The sequence below is a fragment of the Balaenoptera borealis genome, assembly GCF_965194805.1.
Source record: "Balaenoptera borealis genome assembly, chromosome: 19".
Lineage (NCBI taxonomy): Eukaryota > Metazoa > Chordata > Mammalia > Artiodactyla > Balaenopteridae > Balaenoptera > Balaenoptera borealis.
Window position 1 is genome coordinate 66515794 of NC_138878.1, and position 16203 is coordinate 66531996.

The window sequence follows — 16203 nt, forward strand, 5'->3', positions numbered from 1 at the left end:
CTGGCACGGGCACCCGTGCCCTTGGCACACCCGAGGTGGCACACCCCGCCTGCGTGGCCTGCTGCTCTAGGACGGGCGTAGGGCGTGGCCCCGCATGAAGTGGGGAGGGGGGCATCCGGCTGGCCTTGTGGGCCCAGGAGTTCAGATCATCCCAAGGCACCGCGGTGGGGCGTGGTCTAGCGGGCCTGGGGCTACCGCGCGGGGGGCGGTCTGGGGACGACGACGCGGTTTTTTCGCCTTCGGCTGAGCTCGCTGGCCGACCCCTCGCTGCGCCCCGCCTCTCCGTGTGCGTCCCCGGGGTTTCGCGGAGGCGGGCGGAAATGAGGCAACTGCCTCCTGGCGACGGCTCCCGCGCGCCGGAAGTGACGGCACGCGGGAGAGCGTGTCCTCGGAAGTAGCCACTGCGCAGGCTCGCCGCAGACGGGGCGGCCGGGGGGGTCGCGCGGCCGCTTCCGCTTCCGGTCCGTCGCCTCCTTTGGTTGCTTCCCGTCCGCTCGGCGGCTCCCCTCCCCCGCCCGGCTCTCCGCGCCCCTCCCGGGCGCCGGGGCGGCGGGGCCGTCGGCGTGCGGCCCTCCGTGCGTCCGCGCGTGCGCCCGAGCGCGGCTCCGCGTCCGCCGCCCGCGGCTCGGCGCGCGCCCCGCGACACCGAGGCCGAGCGGGGGCAGGGGGCTGTCCGCCATGACCCCCTGGAGCGCGGCGTGAGGGGGCCGAGGTGAGCGCGGGCCGGGGCGCGGCGGGCGGGCGCGCTCGGGCGTCTCCGCGGCCTTTGTGTGTCTGCTCCCGGCCGGCCTGGGCCGCCCGCGGCTCTCCGTCTCTCCCGCGTCTGCCTGTGTGTCAGCGTCTCTGCCTCTCGCGGGCCTCGCTTGTGCTCGTGTCCGTGTCTGTTTCGCCGTTTTTGCAAAGCATTTGTCTCCGTGTGTCTGTCCTGGTCTCGTTCTGCCTTTCTGTCACGTTTCGGCGTCTGAGGGTCAGGATTAATGTTGGTGTCTCCGTTCGCCAGGTGTCTCTAGCCTCTGTGCATCTCTCCCCGTCGTCTTGCCATCTCATTTTTGTCCTGGTACCCGTGTTCTCCAACCCCGAGTCCCTCTCCGCGGGTCTGTCGCTTGGTCTAGGGTCTACCCCTTCCCCCAGGTTCTTGAGTTAGTTGTGGTGAAGAACCCGGCTCTAGAATCAGAGGCCCACTTTTTGCGAGCCTGTAATGTATTTCAGGTGATTTATCACCAAACCTTAGTTTCCTAGTCTTTAAAATTAGTGTGTTTATGTTTCCTGCGTAATAGGGCAGCTTTGCCTAATAACGGAGGTGATGCTTTTAAGTGCCTAACCCTGGCGCGTAGTAAGTGTGTAGTTAACTGCTGGGAGCTCTGGTTTCCATTATTATTTGTAGATTTTTTGTTGCACACAGATGACGTTTGATATCGTTTCATATCTGAGTATCCCTTGGAGAATTTTGCCGTATGTTTTGTCTTTTATTCAATCTAGTAATTCTTTTTGGGCTAAGCAATTTTGAAAAACGTAGTCTTGTTTTAAGCAGTATCTGTGAAGTTTTAGTTTTGCTGTGACGGTTGAATATATCTTCTAATGCCCGTTAATATAAACACACGGTGTTAAGATAGCACATCTTCTGATGGCCACCCTTTTGGAAATAGTTCTGTTTTTTCTCTGACAATAATAGTAGCCAACGTTATTGAACTACTACCCACGGGGCACAGCGCCAAGAACTTTATGTATCCATTGTATTTAATCAGCAGTTCTGCCGGGTGGAATCTTTTCCTTCATTTCAGAGTTGAGCAAACTGAATCTCAGGAGGCCAGAATTTGGACCCAGATTTCGTGTTTTTCTCCATTTTTCTTGTCTCTTATTTCCCTGTCCCAGGTTACTGCCTCTTTTCGTTTCAGGGTCTCCGTCTTTTCTCGTTGCCCGCCTGCCTCACTCTCTTCCCGTGTTTCTTTATCTGTTTCTCGTGTCTTTTATCTGCCTAGCTTTCTCTGCCTCTTTTTCTCCTCCTCTGTCTTTCCCTTTCCTTTCAGTCTCCTACTCTGTTAGTTGTCAGATCAGCTCTTCGTATTAGTGTGTCTGGCTGGGCCTTTCTTGGCACCCTGGCCACCTCTCCTCAGCTGTTCGCATCTGTCTCCAAGTGCCTGCTCTCCTGTGCTCAAGGCGGGGGCCAGCCGCCTCCCCCGGGACTCAGGCTGTAGGCGGTCTCCGTAGGTCTCTGCCTGTGGCTGACACGCTGGGAAGGTTGTGGACGGCGTGGTCAGCCTGCTCCGCTGCCAGGCTGCTCCGGAGGGGAGGCCTGTGCCTCGGCTTCCTCCCCTGTGAGGTGTTTGTGAATCACGGCGCCACGGGGATGACCGGAGTTAACGTGTGTGAGGCACCCAAGAGCACGCCTGGCACCGGGCAAGGGCTGTGGGAGTGCTTGCTGTGACGGGCCTCCCTGGCCCGATCCCCTTCTCCTCTTTCCTGTTTCTTTCCCATCACTCTCCTCTCGGCACAGGTTAACTTAAAAGTGTATGTTCTGGAGCCCAAGGTGGCCCGGGGTGGAGTCTGCGCCGCCACGCCTAGTGTGTGACCTTGGCTGGGTTATTTCACCTACGTGAGCCCCTGCTTCCTCAGCTGTTAGAACCCCGCCCGCAGTGTTAAATGAGATAATGGATGTCTCGTGCTCCAGGAGTGCCTGGCACGAAGCTGGGGCCCAGCCAGCGGGCTTGTTCCTTATCTCTCCGCCCCGAGCCTCCCTGTTGGGACACCTCGTCCCCCTGGCATACCCCCTCCTGTCTATCTCTGCTCCCTTTGTCGGCCTCCTCCCTGTGTGTCCTTGTTTGTGCAGGGGATTCTGCCCCCCTCACCCCTGCTCCAGAGGTCTTTCCTGCCCTCCCTCCTTCCCTTCCTTCCTGCACGGTTTATTGAATGGCTCTTCCGGGTCAGCTCCTCTGATGGGAAAAGCCACATCCAGACAAACGTGGTCTCTGCCCCCATGGGGCTCTCAGGGCGGCCTCAGCCACAGAGTCAGACAAACGAGTAGAAAATCACCAGGGCGAGTGAGCCTACCGCCGAGGCCCCTTGGGGAATGGCGGCTGTGGTGTGGGGTGGGGTGTTCCAGCGGAGCCCCGGGTGAGTGCGGGGGCCTCTGCGGGGGAGGAAGAGCAGGGGGACTGTCTCACGCCGCCGCCACGTGGATAGCGCGCTTCCTGCGCACCAGGCTCCCTCCAGTTGTCTGGACTCCGCGTGAAGCCCCCTCTCACAGAGGAGAAGACTGCGGTGCGGGAAGTGCCAGGCTAGGAAGTGTTGACTGGGGCGTGCCCCCTTCAGGCCTGTGGCTCTGCCTCGCCGAGCCGGGCCCTGGCAGGAAGGAGCTGGGCACGACTGAGGAACTGAAAGGTGGATGGGGTGGCTAAGGCAGAGGTTAACCGGGGCCACAGTGGGGACCTGGTCCTCCGCCCCGCAGGCAGCGGGGAGCCGGGTGGCCGCAGGTCCCGCTTGTGTTCCCAAAGGTCCTCTCCTTTCCCCAGATGCGGTGACCTGGCAGTCCCTGCCGCGGCCTCCCTCCTCCCGCCGCCCGGTCTCTGCACGCCCAGGGGGGCCCGCCCCCCTCCCCGCCGCCAGCCACCATGTCGACCTCCTCGCTGCGGCGCCAGATGAAGAACATCGTGCACAACTACTCGGAGGCCGAGATCAAGGTTCGGGAGGCCACGAGCAACGACCCCTGGGGCCCGTCCAGCTCCCTCATGTCTGAGATCGCCGACCTCACCTACAACGTGGTCGCCTTCTCGGAGATCATGAGCATGATCTGGAAGCGGCTCAATGACCACGGCAAGAACTGGCGGCACGTGTACAAGGTGAGCGCGGGGCGGAGCCGGATGGGGCGTGCCCACCAGGGGGGTGCCCAGACTCCGGCCGCCTGCCTGGTTCCAGGAGGAGCTGGAGTCCTGTGTCTTTACATAATTCGTGTCAATCTCTCTCTTGTTCAGTGAAGGCAACAAAGAATTTTGGGCCTTGTGGTTTTTGAAGAAGGGGCACATTCTCAAGGCTGATCCACTTAGAAGGCCTAAGTGGGTGCCCAGTGTCCGCCCCTCCCTCAGAGGCGGCCGTGTCCCCAGCTTCTGTCCTCTATGGTGATCTGTGCGTGGAGGTCCAGGCAGGTGGGCAGCTCCGGGGAGTTTTGGGGGCCACGGGCTGGTTCTGTATCTTTGTTGCAACGGTGGTCCTGTGGCCGTACGCCGTTCCCAGAACGCAAAGCAACACGTAAGGAAGAGTGAATTTTACCGTGTGTAAGTCATATTCTACTTTTAAAAAGGAAAACAAGCATACACGTTAGGGATCATTTCTCATCAGGACCACAGAGACTTGTCATTCTTTCTTTCTTTTTAAACAATTTTCTGTTTACTGTCTGGGTTGATCATAATTGACATAGCCAGCTACCTGGTGCTGGATTTTTAAGTTGTTTGCAATGTTCTGCTTTTACAAACAAGACAGCCATGAATGTCCGTGTACGTTTGCCATTTTCCAGAACTGGAATTTCTGGGCATACGCCTGTGCCATTTTGAAATGTGGCTAAAGTGCCCCCAGTGATACATGCACACGCCCCGATCCAGTGAAGAAGAGGCAGAAGGACAGACCACAGACTTTGGGTAAAGGGAACTCAGTTGCAGGCAGCGCTCAGTGGGTGGGTTTCTCGTTTGACTGCTGTTCTGGGGACCTGGGGCCTGCCATCCCAAGCTGGGTCAAGAAGTGGTAAAGTGCTGGGGCTGGGGCAGGTGGCGAGGCCCCACCCCCAGCAATGCGGCCTCAGGCCAGTCCCGGGACCTCCCTCTGTGGGAGAGTCCGACTCCTGGGGCCCAGGGGTGTTGGTGAGTCCTTTTGTCGTTGTTCCTTCGGTAAAATGGCAGTTGAGGGCCTGCTTTGTGTGTGGCGGTAGGCAAGATGGGTGAGGCCCCTGGTCTCGGACGCGGACTGGAGCATGTGCCGGCCGGGCTGTCTGTCCCCCGGAGGCTGGGGTGGGTCCCTGGTGGGTTCCAGGACGAGGAGCCTGAGGCCTGGAGAGGTGGCGCCGCTTACGTTCCAGCCGGGATAGGCCCGTTCGCTCTGGCTCCTTTCCATGCCCCTCCCTACAAGCCACGCTTGGGTCTTGGATCCGATTGAGTCATTTCTCGTGAAGGGAAAGGGCGGGGGAGTTGGGGAGCCTTTTTGTGAGGTCAGGGGGAGGGACAGAAGCTGGGTGGGGAGGGGGCCCGACCGGGGGTGTGAGGGGAGGTGAGTCCAGAGAGGCCACAGGCGGCAGGTTCTTTGTGACCTGGTGCCTGTGGGCGGAGAGCAGCGGAGGTACTTCTTCCAAGTGAGGGAACTGAGGCGCAGAGGTTCAGGGCTGCCCTCGCTGTGGTGGGGCTGAGAGGGGCGCCCCCGAGCCCACCCTCTTGACTCCGGGCTGCGTCACCTGACTTCGCTGAGGAGTGCAGGGGCTCAGTCTTTATTTTCGAAAATAGGGGTCAGCAAACTACAGCCCATGCGTCAAACCTGGCCCTCTGCCTATGTTTGTAAGTAAAGCTTTGTCACACGTGGCCTGGTGCAGGGCTGAGCTCTCAGGACCGGAAGTGCAGGGCCTGAAATGCTGGCGGGTTTATCAGCTGGCCCTTTCCAGAGAAAGCTTGCTGGCCCCTGTTGAAGCTGATGCTCGCATTCTGATGGCCCGGGACGTCCTGGACCCGGCTGTTTTGAAAACCCGTGATGTTTTCCATCGAGGCGCGTGTTCTGAGTGCACAGCCCGGCTGGCTCGTAGGTGTGTGCCCCCCTCTGTAGCCACTGCCCAGGTGGAGGTAGAGGATGTGTCCCCAGGAGGCACCGTGCCCGGCCTCCCGTCTGCCGAGATAGTTCCAGGCGCGGAGTCCTGTGGCCTGTGATCCTTGGTCCTGCTCTCTTTTGTCTTTGTTCGCCGTCACGTCTGGGGGGTTGACGTGTGGAGCAGCCGCTCGTTCATGTACGTGGCTGTGTGTGTGGGCCTCCTGTCATGTGAACACGCCACGGCTCGTACGTGTGTATTTCCCCCCTGTGGGGTGTTTTGGTTATTTCCATGTTCACAGTCTTTAAACTGCAGTTCCAAAGTTCCCAGAGCTCTGAAAATGAAAGTTTTCAAAAGTCGTTTGGCACCAAGGCCCCATCTGGACTGGGGTGAGGTTGTTTATCCGGCATTTGAGGGTCCCACAGAGTGCAACCGTTGGTGTCACCCTCCTCTGGGGGACTTCTGTTACACGTGGTGTGTGCAGTCGTTATGGCGCGAACTCGGGAAAATTCTGAATTCCAAAACACCGCTGGCCCAGGAGTTCTGGAGCCTGCCTTCCACACGCGGATGTGGTTTTACTTCTTTCCGTTCTCCTCTAAGGCGTAAACATATCTGGGTCAGTTAAAGACTAATCTCTAATTACAGAGGTGAATAGTGTCAACACACCTTCAGGACCCATGCCAGATCCAGGTCAGGCTCCCTGGGGAGGCTGGGGAGATGTGACCCTGGCGGATTCCGCTGCGGTTCAGACAGCTTCCCCGGGGTGGCCTGTCCCTCCCTCTCTGTTTCGTTCTGCTCTAGACTTAGGAGCCCTGGGTGGGTCTGGGAACTCTGGGAGGCCCCTGGTGTCACCTGCAAAATCTAAGGTGTGCCCTTTTCCTGAGGACAGTGGCCATGGCCTCCCACAGAGCCTGAAAGGGGCCAGGACCCCTCGCCTCACTCCCCAGACCGCCTGGAGTCCAGGCTCTGCAGACCACGAAGGACTTGCCTGGGGTGGGGAGTGGGGGGCGGTATTAAACCTTGCTGAAAAGGGAATTTGTTCCCATGTCATAAAATGCAGAAGATCCCAAAGGGTGTTCCCTCATCCCTGCCCGCGTGGTCCTCCCTTGGAGCACCCAGGCCTGGACGGGCCCTGCCGGCACGGCGTCTCCCTCCTCCGCTGTTGTCTTCAGATTGTGCCGGGGCGGTGTGAGACTTTATGCTTGGGATGACACTTTGCAGACTCACAGGGTGCTAGAGAAAGCGGGCGGATGTGTCGTGCACTGGGCACCCCGAGTGGGGCCTAACAAGCTGCCTTCCGGCCGTGCGACCTTAGGTCTTCGTTTCAATGAACAGAGCAGGGTCTGCACCGCTCGCTTGGGGATCCCCAAGTGGGCTGCGGTGATGCACCGGCCGTCTCCCCTTTCCCGGTGTTTATTGAGATACGCGTAGGTTACGTGACACATGAATCACCCTTTTAAAGTGCACAGCTTGGTGGCGTTAAGCACATTCACGGTGTTGTGCAGCCATCGCCCCGCCTAGTTCCAGAATATTTTCGTCCCCCTAGACAGAAGGGGGGATCTCCCGATCCCACTGAGAGTCACCCCCAAGTCCCCGGGCCCACTTTGTGGGTTTGCCCGCCCGGACATCTCCTGTGAGTGGACTCTCGCACACTCTGCTCTTTGGGGCCCGGCTTCGGCCACCCCGCGTGGTGTTTTCAAGGTCCATCCCGGTGGCAGCTCGTGCTGCGGAGGGTGTGGTGGGCTGGGCCTCGGGTGACGGTGCGCCCCCCCCCCCCCCCCGCAGGCCATGACGCTGATGGAGTACCTCATCAAGACGGGCTCGGAGCGCGTGTCGCAGCAGTGCAAGGAGAACATGTACGCCGTGCAGACGCTGAAGGACTTCCAGTACGTGGACCGCGACGGCAAGGACCAGGGTGTGAACGTGCGCGAGAAGGCCAAGCAGCTGGTGGCCCTGCTGCGCGACGAGGACCGGCTGCGGGAGGAGCGTGCCCACGCGCTCAAGACCAAGGAGAAGCTGGCGCAGACTGCCACAGGTGAGCCAGGGGGCCCGGGCCCGGCCCCCGCCTGCGCCCTTCACCTGCGCGCTCCCTCCGGGCTGTCTGAGGGCGGCCCGTGCCGAGAGGGAGAGCGCCGCCCGAGGAGGCTGCTGCCCCCGCGGGAGCTCTGCTCAGGCGGAGGGCAGGGGGCTGAGGCCCTGGGTGGCGCACAGGACGGAGGAGGGCCAGAGCGGTGGCGAGGGGACTCTGCTGGAGTTGGAGGAAGTGTAGGTGCCGGGTGGCGACCAGCGATTGGGAGAACGAGGTGACGTAGAGGAGACAGAAAGGGCGTCCCCCACGTTGGGAAGTCCAGCTGTGTCGGGAAGCTTTCAGTTTTATACATGGGTGTGCAGATCCTGAGTGCTGCTGGGAAAGGCCTTTTATGCTGGAACCGGGTGGGTGTCGCAGGTCGAAACATTCCCCAAGTGGTGTCGTGAGCACAGGTGGCAGCTGTCTGCGCGTTTGAAGCGGGAAGGGTAGAGATGGGAGTAATGCCGAGAGGTGGGCCTGGGAGCTCTCGGACGAGGGGGCTGGGGAGGCGGGACCGCGTAGGAGGCCCGAGCAGTTTCCAGGTGATGGAGGTGGTGTCTTGGCAGGTGGTCAGGATGGAGAGGCGACGTGCGATGGTGAGCGCTCCCTGGCCAGCAGGAGCGAGCCTGGCCCGTTGAGGGAAGGCTGGGTGCGCCCTCCTGTCTGGGCGTATGTCTTCTCTCCATCCTTTCCTCATTCGCCCCTTGTCCTGGGCCGGGGCCGGGGCCAGGTGTGCAGGCCGCTCCTCCCCCAGCATCCAGCCGCAGGCCCCAGGCTCCCCACTGGGGGCTGTTGGAAGCTTTCCCGCCTGGGCACCAGGGAGGAAGGCCCTCCGTCCCCCTGGGGCCTGAGATGGGGCCCCGAGACAGGCCACAAGGCACGTCTGACCCGGTGCAGGAACTTAGCTCACGGGCTCAGAGGTTCCCCAGGGCCGTCCCTCTTTATTAGCAGACTTTTGTCCTGGGCCACCAGGGCTGTCCTTTGACCCTGTCCTTCCTGCAGGTGGGGCCGCCGCACCCCTCCGTGGGTTTGCATGCACACCACACCCCTCCCTGACCATGGAGCCTGGGGTCTGGGTCCCACTGGGGATCTTGTGGGAGGGAGGCCAGGCCCGAGGGGAGTCGGGGGGTTTCAGACTCTGCCAGCCTGGCCGCCTGGGCCGTGGGGTGCCCTCTTCCGTCTGGGTCTCAGCGTCTGTGTCCCCTCAGCCTCCTCCGCAGCCGTGGGCTCTGGGCCCCCGCCCGAGGCAGAGCAGGCCTGGCCGCAGAGCAGCGGGGAGGAGGAGCTGCAGCTCCAGCTGGCCCTGGCCATGAGCAAGGAGGAGGCCGACCAGGTACGGCTGGGCCGCGGGGGTGCGGGGCATGGCGGGGTCGACTTCCGTTCTGCCATCCATCTACACGCCTCGCCGTCAGCCCCTGCCCGCCCCTCCTCTCCCGGTCTCTCTCCTCTCTCTGCTCGCCCTCTGCCCCGTCTTTCCCCGCTCCCTTTCCTCTCTGGGTGCTTGGCCGTCCTGGCCCTGCCCAGCCCGGCTCCCACCCACACCCCAAGCTTGTCTCTTTGCTGTTCTTCACCAGTTCGGGGAGTGTGTCGGTGTGTCTCTTGCTCTGTCCGAGCCTGGCTCTCTGTCTCCATCCTTGTGTGTGCACGTCTCTCTCCCCACCTCTGGGCCCCTCCTGTCTCCCCCAGCCCCTCACGCTCTCTCTCCCCCAGCCCCCGTCCTGCGGCCCCGAGGATGACGTCCAGCTCCAGCTGGCCCTTAGTTTGAGCCGTGAGGAGCACGATAAGGTCAGAGCAGCTTCCCCACCCCGAGGCTCCCCTGAGACCCTCCCCAGGTCCCCGCCTCCTCTCACCTTGAAGGGCCCCACCCCCACACATTCGTGCTGCAGCGTTTTCAGTGGGACCTCGTGTCTCACGGGTCCCCGGAAGGATAGCCGGCACGTGAAGCAGATGCCTTGTGGCTGCTTTGGGTGGTGAGGGTGCCCTCCTCTCTCTCCGTCACGGCCCAGGGTTCCACCACCTTCACCCCGCGCAGAAAACACCCGGAGTCAGGCGCCCCGTGCTTCCCCAGCCCGTTAGAGCAGCCCGGCCCGGCCCATCCCGTCCCCTGCACGGCACCCTCCCGTCGTCGTCCCCCCCGCCCCGGCCTGAGACCCCGTGTCCCACCCCATCCCACACATCGTCCGCATCCCATTTTAATTTTCAGTCGCCGTTGTCTGGGTGGGAGGGCTCGGGGCTGTCCGTGTGGCGGGGGGGGGGGGGTGCAGTGTCAGCCCCGTCGCTCAGAGTCTGACCCCTCCCCTGCCTGCTGCTTCCGGCCGGAACAGGAGGAGCGGATCCGCCGTGGGGACGACCTGCGGCTGCAGATGGCCATAGAGGAGAGCAGGAGGGAGACCGTGGGCCAGGAGGAGGTGAGTGGGCGCCGGGCCTGGCTGGGCGGGCGGAGTGGCGGGAGAGCGTGTCCAGGCCGGCCTCGGCCAGAGGCCTCATCAGTGTCCGGCGCAGCCCAGGAGGGTCTCGGCCCTGCTCCGCCTGCCCCCCTGCCCCTGGGAAGGGAGGGACGTGCAGGGTCTGCGGGGGCACCTCCCATCCAGAGCGCGTGGGCAGCTGCGGGTGCGGGGCCGAGGGCGGCGGCTGAGTCTGAGACCCCGAGTCTGTGTGGTGTCGGGGGCTGGTCAGCGGCCTGGGCTGGGTGGGAAGCGGGCGTGTGGTGTTGCAGGGCCAGCCGACTGCCGTGCGGAGAGCGGACGGAGGGGCTAGGGTGGGAGGAGGGCCGGGGCGGGTGGGGAGGTGGCCGGGGGAGCGTGTCAGAGGAACAAGCAGCTGGGCGTCTGCTCCCGCGCCCGTCCTCTCTGGGCGCTCGGAGGCCCCTTGGCGGTAGGTCCGCCTCCCCTTGACGCCCGGCTCCTTCTGCCCCTCCTGCCGTGTGGCCGTCCTGTCTCCCCGCGTCCTCTCTCTGGGTCGGGGTCCGCCCCACTGCCCCTTCTCTCTCCTCCTTCTTCCCTGCAGTCGTCCCTCATGGATCTTGCTGACGTCTTCACGGCCCCGGCTGCTCCGCAGGCTGCCGATCCCTGGGGGGGCCCAGTGCCCATCGCTGCTGCCCTGCCCGCGGCGGCCCCCACCTCGGACCCTTGGGGGGGACCCCCTGTGCCTCCCGCTGCTGACCCCTGGGGTGGTCCGGCTCCTGCGCCGGCCTCCGGGGACCCCTGGAGGCCTGCTGCCCCTGCGGGGCCCCCGGTTGACCCTTGGGGTGGGACCGCGGCCCCTGCGGCTGGAGAAGGACCTACCCCCGACCCGTGGGGGAGCTCCGACGGTGAGTGCCCACTGCCTCCCTGACCCTGTGCAGGTGTGGCCTGCAGTCCGGGGGTGCCCTGGGGGTGGGTGCCCGTTGGCTGTGGGGGCTGCAGGAGGCGGGGGAGGGGCTGGGTGAGGCACGCACGAGGCCCCTCACCCCACCCTGGCCGGGGGCCTCTCGGGGGCCTTCTGGAGGCCTCAAGGCTGAGGAGGGCTTTGCCAGAAGGGGGCGCCTGGCAGTGTGAGCGCGCAGGGCTGGAGGGTGGGGACGCGGTGGGAGGGGCCAGCGGGGGAGGGGCCTGAAGCCTCGGGGCTGCCTGGCTTTGGGGGGCGGGGTGGGCTGCCAGCCCCTCACCTGCCTTCTTCCTCACGCAGGCGGGGCCCCGGTCGGCGGACCCCCAGCCTCTGATCCCTGGGCCCCGGCCCCGGCCTTCTCAGACCCCTGGGGGGCGTCCCGTACCAAGCCCAGCGCCAATGGCACCGCAGGTACTGGGGGGGTGGCCCGGGGGGGCCGGGCCTCGAGTGTGGGAGGAGTCGCGTCGCCTGGGCCCCTGGGGAAGCTGAGGGCACACCCTGACCCCACAGCGGTCGGGGGGTTTGACACGGAGCCCGACGAGTTCTCCGACTTCGAGCGACTGCGCACGGCCCTGCCGGCCTCTGGGAGCAGCACGGGTGAGTGTCCCCCGCAAGCCCAGGAGGCCTGTCCTGCAGGCTGGGCGGCCGCTTGAGGGTTGAGACGCAGCAGGATGGCTGCAGCCCCCAGGTGGGCCCGGCGCCCAGGGCTCTTGTAACAGCGTGACTGAGGTGGAGCTGGCCGTCCACCCATCGTAAGGAGGAACTTCTTACTTTGTTTTCAAATAACTTCAGACTTACTTAGAGAAGAGGAGCAAAAATCGTACAGAGAATTCCCTTTCTCCAGTTTCCCCAGATGCTGCTCTCTGTCACCCTGGAATGTTTCTGGAGTGCAGTGCAGGCTCTCTGGGGGCTTCCGGGCGGTGTGGCGCCTGGACGGGCCTGATGGCTGCTCCCCCCCCTGGGAGCCGCACCCCTTTCCTCACCTGCCCACTGGCGTCCTGGGGCCCGGGGCAGGGGCGTTTGTGCGCCCCTCTTCCTGGAGCTCCGAGCGCCTGTCTTCCGGCCAGAGTCCGGGCTGGCCCTTGTGTCTGCAGGTTGTCCCTGGGCTTGTCCTCGAGCTGAGACCCCAAGTCTGTGTGGTGTTGGGGGCTCTCTTCGAGGTGCCCGCCTCCCCGCCCTGGGTAGCATTCCCTCTGGTCCCTCGGTTTTTCTGCGTCTTCGAGTGCAGCAGGCTTGGTGGAGGGGGCAGGGCTGGCACCAGTGCCTCCCCCAGCCCAGGCTGACCGTACGTTCCCGTCCAGTCTGCAGGTCTCACTCTTCCAGGCTGCTCTTCAGCTACACGTGTGCATGTCCTTCAGTATCAGACGGGGTTCTTAAATCTTAAAGAGACAAAAAAATCAGGCCTCACGCTAACGGCACATCACCCAGTCTCCTGGGACGGTGGGCGCCTGCCCCTGTCCCCCCCACACGTCCCCTCCGGGCAGTTATGACCCGTCATGTGAGCTTCCGAAAGCGGTGCTGTTCTGTTGTCACCCGCTGGGGCCGGTCCCTGACCTGGAGGCTGTCAGAGGGTGGTCCTCCCGGCCTTGCCTCTTGGCCTCACACCTGCCTGGTTTGGCTCCGGGGCCGCCTCCCCCTGACCCCGCTCTGCGGCCCCTTCCAGGGGAGCTGGAGCTGCTCGCCGGAGAGGTGCCCGCGCGCAGTCCCGGTGCCTTCGACATGAGCGGGGTCGGGGGCTCTCTGGCCGAGGCTGTGGGGAGTCCCCCGCCTGCAGCCGCCCCGACGCCCACGCCGCCCACGCGGAAGACGCCGGAGTCGTTCCTGGGGCCCAATGCCGCCCTGGTGGACCTGGACTCGCTGGTGAGCCGGCCAGGCCCCACACCGCCAGGAGCCAAGGCCTCCAACCCCTTCCTGCCGAGCGGTGAGTGCGGCCCGGGAGCAAGGGTGCTGGCCCGCCCGGCAGACCCCTGACTCGACTCCGCTGCCTGCCCTCTCTCCCTGCAGGAGGCCCGGCCACCGGCCCCTCCATCACCAACCCCTTCCAGCCCGCGCCCCCCGCGACACTCACCCTGAACCAGCTCCGGCTCAGCCCCGTGCCCCCGGTCGCTGGAGCGCCGCCGACGTACATCTCTCCCCTTGGCGGGGGCCCTGGCCTACCCCCCATGATGCCCCAGGGACCCCCGGCCCCCAACACTAATCCCTTCCTCCTATAATCCAGGGCGGGAGGGGGCTTCCCCCACTCCTGCTCCCTGGGCGACCAGTGTTGTGAGTGCATGTGAAGCGGGGGACCCCTGCCCCCACCCCAGCATCCTTCCCCCTCCTGGGGCCCACTCACACTACACCGTCTCCCCACATCCCCGACCCTGCCTCCCCAGAGAGAAACTGGACCTGGGGATGGGGAGGGGTGCGGCCGGAGGGGGACCCCTGCCCACGGCATTAGAAGGGGGAGGGACAGCGGGGGGGGGGTCCCCCCACCCATCTCCCTCCCTCCCAACTCCTGACTGGCCCCTCAATCAGTGTTTGAGCCTCCTCGTCCCCTCACGCACCCCTCGGTGAATCCTTGGTGATGATTTTGGCAACTTCGGGAATAAACGGCAATTCTTATGGGCGCAGTGCCCCCAAGTTCCCATTCATGGTTCCAGTGACGCTTTCACCTGGGGCACCCAGGGCTCCGAACCCATTGGCCTCCTGGGGGCAGTTGGGAGCCGGCCCCTCGTGGAAGCCTTGATTTCCCTGACCCTCTGGGTGCCGTTCGGTTCTGTGCTGGGGGTGGGAGGGGGCACTGAGTCCTGGTGGAGCTGTGGCCCACTCAGGGCCAGACAGTCACCCTTATGAGGGTCAGGAGTCCCCTGGAGAGCTGACGGGGCCCTGGGCTGTGCCAGCGGACACCACGTTGAGGTTGGGGTCCAGGGTTCATGAGTTGTTGGTGAGGACGGGGAGTTCTTACTGAGGTGGCACACACTTGACACACCTCAGATACGCCCCGGCCATCCTACGCCCAGTGTGGCACCGCTGGAGGCCCGCATCGGCTGCTGCTGGCTGAGCTTGGAGACCACAGGTGCCTCCTGCCTGCTGTTTGTGCTCCGGGCTGGGCCCCAGGGGGTCTGCAGGCCAGCCGGCAAGGTGAAGCCACGGTCGCCCCCAGGAACAGCGAGCGTCTGCTGGTCCAGCCCTGCAGCCCTGCGGCCCCGGCTGGGTGATGGGGCTCCACGGGGGCTCCCGCCACGCTCGCGGGGGTCAGGTCCCCGCCCCCGGTTTGTTCCCGAAGTGGTTCTTTTTAACAGCTGGCTCAGGGGTACGGGGGGACTCATCCCATGGGCCGGGCACCCTGAGATCAACTGGCCTTTGTTCTTTCCCAGGAGGTGCCCTGGCATGGGGCGAGCGAGGGCACAGGTACATGCAGACCACCAGGGGCCAGAGGGCGCGCCCAGGCTGGCCTGCACTGACCTGCCTCCAGTGGCGCCCACTTCCCACGGTGTGGGGGGGTGACTGGGGAGCCTCAGACACGGCTGTGGCACGGTGGCCCCGATGGGTCCCAGAACAGGAGTGCGTGTGCAGGTCAGGGGCGGGTGTTAGACTCACTGGTCCTGGACTGGTCAGGCCAGGCTCCCTCCTCGTACCCGGGGTGATGGGAGCTTTGTGGGGTCCGGATAGACGGAAGAGGGGGCCACCACCCTTCCGCAAGGAGGACGGGGCGCACGGAGCTCAGTCCAGTCGGTTGGTTCAGGACTCAAGGTGCTGTGAGAGTGTCTCTCAGGCTTACGGGGTGTGGGGGGTGGGCTCCTGGCCTCCTGGACTGTGGGAGTGGGGAGGGGGCCCGGGGAGGCGGTGGGGCAGTTACCAAGGGCAGGGGTACCATCCTCGGGGGCCGTCCTGATCCCTGCTCCTGACTCTTGGGCCCTTGAGCCCTCCTGTTCCAGCCCCTGGGGTCCCCGAGGACCCTCCCCCTCCAGACGCGAGCCAGACCCTCTGTTTCACTGGACGTGATGCCGCAGAGCCTGCCTGCCACCTCTTAAAAAATGCAGAGGAAGGCGATGACGGGAATGTGGAACTGCGGTTTACGCTAGTGGAAGGGTTAAAGGTTAGAGACTGCAATCTTTCTGGCGGTTTCCTTATTTGTCAAAATGGAAGAGGAGAAACCACCACAACCCTGGCAGCCACGTGCCTATGAGGCGGGGCTGCATCACCTCCCGGGCGTCCTCCTTTTCATTCCTTACAGCGTGAAGTACACAGGAGCTCCAGAACCTTGGGTCTCCTCGTGTATCACGCTTTCCAGAGTTCTCTGGCCACCATCTCAGTGGGAGCTGCAGCCTGAGGGCGCCCGCCCCGTAGGCCCGAGCGCTTGGTCTGTAGTGACCCATCCCTTCCTGGTGGTTCACGCCCGCTGCCCAGGCCATTGTGCGTGTGCCTCTGACCGGGCGTCTGTGTCCAGGGGGCGTAAGGGACAACGCCCCGCCCAGGGCTGTTCTGAACGGCCGGGCCGGCTCTGGTTCTGAATGGGTTTAGGGTCGGGGAGGGGCCTGTGGGCCTGTGGCCAGCAGGTGGCGCCGGAGACCGAGGGCGGTGGGGGCGACGCGGGGCGGCTGGGCGCCAGCGCTGGACACGCTTCCTCTCCCAGGCCCCCTGGTCCCTTGGCCTGCCTGCTCGTACGTCCTCAGCACGTCCCCACACTCACCTGCACCCTCCCTCTCACCTGCCCCTGCACATGCCCCCTTCTCACGCATGTGCACGTCCGTACTGACCGCCCCGCGCTGCACAAGCTCACAGGGTTTCAGTCTCACCCCGTCTTAATTTTTCTCACACGGAAACTCCAATTCAGGCCCAGACTCGGCCTCAGCCAGACTCTGCCTTTGCCCCACGTTTCCTTTAAAGCAGAAATGCTTTCCTTCAGAACGATCTGCTCTCTGCAGAACGCCCGTCCGTCCGTCTCCTGCCACACTGGAACCAACGCCCTCATTCCTGCTTTCAGTCGGTGTAACCAGCCCTTTACTGTGCG

At 63.9% G+C, this 16203-nt stretch overlaps 1 protein-coding gene across 3 annotated transcripts; it reads left to right on the forward strand.

The window, feature by feature from the left end:
* The first annotated feature begins 435 nt into the window (after positions 1-435).
* EPN1 (epsin 1) lies at positions 436-13829 on the forward strand. Of its 3 annotated transcripts, XM_082368099.1 has the most exons (11): positions 437-712; positions 3510-3836; positions 7559-7808; positions 9050-9174; positions 9552-9626; positions 10166-10249; positions 10848-11151; positions 11508-11618; positions 11718-11804; positions 12871-13128; positions 13212-13829. In XM_082368099.1, exons 2-11 carry the CDS (start codon positions 3609-3611, stop codon positions 13418-13420), a joined length of 1731 nt encoding a protein of 576 aa, XP_082224225.1. In that variant the 5' UTR covers positions 437-712; positions 3510-3608; the 3' UTR covers positions 13421-13829. The 3 variants fall into 3 exon arrangements, with proteins under 3 accessions (XP_082224227.1, XP_082224226.1, XP_082224225.1); XM_082368101.1 differs by lacking the exon at positions 11718-11804 and having other exon boundaries at positions 436-712; XM_082368100.1 differs by lacking the exon at positions 9552-9626 and having other exon boundaries at positions 436-712.
* The last annotated feature ends 2374 nt before the right edge of the window (positions 13830-16203 follow it).

Bases quoted from the DNA above. Each gene is read 5' to 3' on its own strand.
- EPN1 (XM_082368099.1), top strand. From the start codon at position 3,609: ATGTCGACCTCCTCGCTGCGGCGCCAGATGAAGAACATCGTGCACAAC. The intron at 3,837-7,558 runs GTGAGCGCGGGG...CCCCCCCCGCAG, and splicing joins ACTGGCGGCACGTGTACAAG to GCCATGACGCTGATGGAGTA. The intron at 9,175-9,551 runs GTACGGCTGGGC...TCTCTCCCCCAG, and splicing joins GCAAGGAGGAGGCCGACCAG to CCCCCGTCCTGCGGCCCCGA.